Source organism: Juglans microcarpa x Juglans regia, chromosome 3D (genome assembly GCF_004785595.1).
Source record: "Juglans microcarpa x Juglans regia isolate MS1-56 chromosome 3D, Jm3101_v1.0, whole genome shotgun sequence".
In the NCBI taxonomy this organism is placed as follows: Eukaryota; Viridiplantae; Streptophyta; class Magnoliopsida; order Fagales; family Juglandaceae; genus Juglans; species Juglans microcarpa x Juglans regia.
This window is the reverse complement of record NC_054598.1, coordinates 15,122,392-15,125,180: the sequence shown is the minus strand read 5'-3', so window position 1 is coordinate 15,125,180 and position 2,789 is coordinate 15,122,392. Positions and strand designations below refer to the sequence as shown.

Genomic DNA, 2,789 nt, shown 5'->3' with positions numbered 1-2,789 from the left:
GAAAAGAAGAAAAATGCCATTAACAACATAGTTTACAAGGCTTTACAGAATGCAAACACCACAAAGGCAATCCATTCCAACTCCCATTGCCGGGAGGTGGCAATAATAGCAAGTTCTAGGTCTCGCTGCTGTTAATACCATGCAAATTGCTTTATAATCAAATGACCCAAAACCAAGATACAATTGAACCAATAGCCAGACCAACAACTAAAAACAATACAATCACAATCCCAGCAGTCTCTGAATGTTGTAATTGGACAACTTTGGGAGCCAGTATCATCAACACGCTTGTCAAGTATCCATTAGTTAGCCCCAAAAGACAAGTCAGAATCGTCACCGGAATCTCTGTTCGGAAGAATTTGGGACCATGCAAGCACCCCAAGAAGAGAGGAAAGAACAGCAACCTTATAACAGAGCCCCAAATTGCGACTTTTGCATTTTCGAGGAGATATACTGCAGTCAGAGACTTTCCAACCAGATCAAACACATTGTAGCCAGTGATGAGAAGAATCGAGTACCAATCCTTGAGAATTTGTGAGTGCACATCCTCTGTGATATATCCCGGAAATATTGACAAAGTCACAATATAAATGAGGACAATGCCAAATCCATACCACTTGACCATTCCTACTATGTGCCATAAAGTTGCTCTCCATACAGGCCCAGTCAGGGGACCCTTCTCTTCTTTCTCCTCATTTACAGCCTGAACTTTCAACTCTTTGTAGTACTTAATAACTGTAAGTCTGTGAGCTACATTGTGAAAACCAATGCATATTACCATAACCACGATACTAACAGAAAAATAGAGGTTTGCACTGCTTCTCAGGCCATCTGAATCTTGAGAGTATACAGCTTTGGTTATGATCCGCAGAAAAGAAACAAGGACCCCTGGCAATCAACAATTTGCAAAAGCAGTGTAACTAAACTCTCTCAGATGAAATTGTTTGAACTTGTAGATTAGGCAATGAACATCTCCTCAAGTTTAACAGTTATAAATAGCACAGATTACTCTGCTTGAAACCCTTAGAGGCCAAGACTCCTGTACCGACTAGTGACCTTCTAGTTCTATTACATCAAGATCGAAATTGGAGATACTCGAAATGATTTTTTTCTTTTTTTTTATACTCGGATCAATTTTCCGGAAAATGACCACACAGTGAATAATATATTTCGCTTTCCTTTTGATATTTAGAATTTGATACAGAAGAAATTGAAATTAGTAGTAATAAAGAGTGTCTAATCACCTGAAGCGGCTGTGCCGGCAACAACAGCCTGCATATAGCGCTCGGGCAACTCACCGGCGGCGCCAATGACCCCACCCTGGACCAACGCATCGGCCAGACCACAGAGCGCTACCGCCCCGACAGTGACGTAGAAGCCGTCGTACAACCCGACCTGGCCCTTGATGTAGGCGACGTCCATTACGGGGACGACGAGCAGGCCGAGGACGAAGATGCCGAGGCCGACGTTGATCCGGACAAAGGCGTCGGACTTGTGGGCGTAGAGGATGATGATGAGGAGGCTGAAGAGGGCGACAAGCATGTAGGCGACGGCGAAGATGCGGTCGACGCTGGCGTCCGGGTAGAGGTAGGAGAAGTAATCGACGGCGGTGATGAAGGCGTTCCATGGGAGGAGGAAGCCGCAACCGAGGGTGAAGTAGATTATATAGGCCAAGTGGAATGCGTCTTTGGTGGCCGTGGTGGTTGTGGCTATGGTGGTGGCGGTGGCCGGGGCGTCGGAGGATAGGAGGAGGATTGATTCGGAATCGCCATCTGTGGTTTTACCGGTGAAACCCATCGGAATCCAAAATAACGTAGATCTTTGACTCTCGCGAATCACGTGGGATCGGGGGGGGGGGGGGGGGGGGGGGGGGGGGGTTGGATCTGCCCACTGGATCTTTACGGCTGCAACTGGATACCTGGTTGCTTTGGTTGATGCCGGCACGCCTAACAAACGACGTCGTCCTTGCTTGGGACCAATGTATATATGCTCGAGACTCGAGAGATATGCGCTTAAATATTCTTTTTTGAACTAATTAATGTTCATATTCATTCTGCCACGTGTTGATAGTGATACAGTAGATTTTATGTCGCTCCATATATATTATTTAAATAAATAATTATAAAATATGTCATTATCACAATTATTATTAAAAATACAAAAAATTTAAACCTTATTATAATAGTACTTCATAATTATAACTTTCATATTTTTAAAACAATACGAAGTTATTTTACATTTTTATAATAAAACATTAACTTTTCAAAAATATTGAGAAAGCAAGCTCAACAATGGAGTTGGTACGAGAAATAAATAGAGAGAAATGATTTATATAAGTTTTTATAAAATAGTGAATTTTATTTTAAAAAATATAAAAAAAATTAATTTTTATTAATAAAATTTAGATGTAACTTATTTATTTGAAATTTAGACCGAATGTAGATAAAAATAAGCGTGGAATAGCGAAAATGTGGATGGGAGGCTATGTAGATGTGGGAGATGGTATCTGCACAGATGCTTCGTAGCACTCAACACGTGTGGTTGAATGTCTGACATTGAAGTTTAGTTGAAGGAAGCAACTGGTGGAGACTGGAGAGATCCAACTTGGATATTTTTCGTTAGACAATGTTAGAGCCGCCGCTTGGAGTTTTCGTTGGCTCTAGTATATGTTTTTTAGCCTACAGATTATAATTTATCTTAATTTATTATTATAATTTTTTTAAATTTTAATATAAAATATAATAAAAAATTTAATTTTTTTAAATTCGAAAATAATAATAATATTAAAA

The 2,789-nt window shown here is 40.4% G+C and overlaps 1 protein-coding gene across 1 annotated transcript; it reads right to left on the bottom strand.

The window, feature by feature from the left end:
- Positions 1-1,981, bottom strand: LOC121255932 (equilibrative nucleotide transporter 1). Its single transcript, XM_041156494.1, has 2 exons — positions 1,245-1,981; positions 1-888 (listed from the first exon to the last, which is right to left on the bottom strand). The coding sequence occupies exons 1-2, from the start codon at positions 1,795-1,797 to the stop codon at positions 158-160; spliced, it is 1,284 nt and encodes a 427-aa protein (XP_041012428.1). The 5' UTR covers positions 1,798-1,981; the 3' UTR covers positions 1-157.
- Between the last annotated feature and the right edge of the window lie 808 nt (positions 1,982-2,789).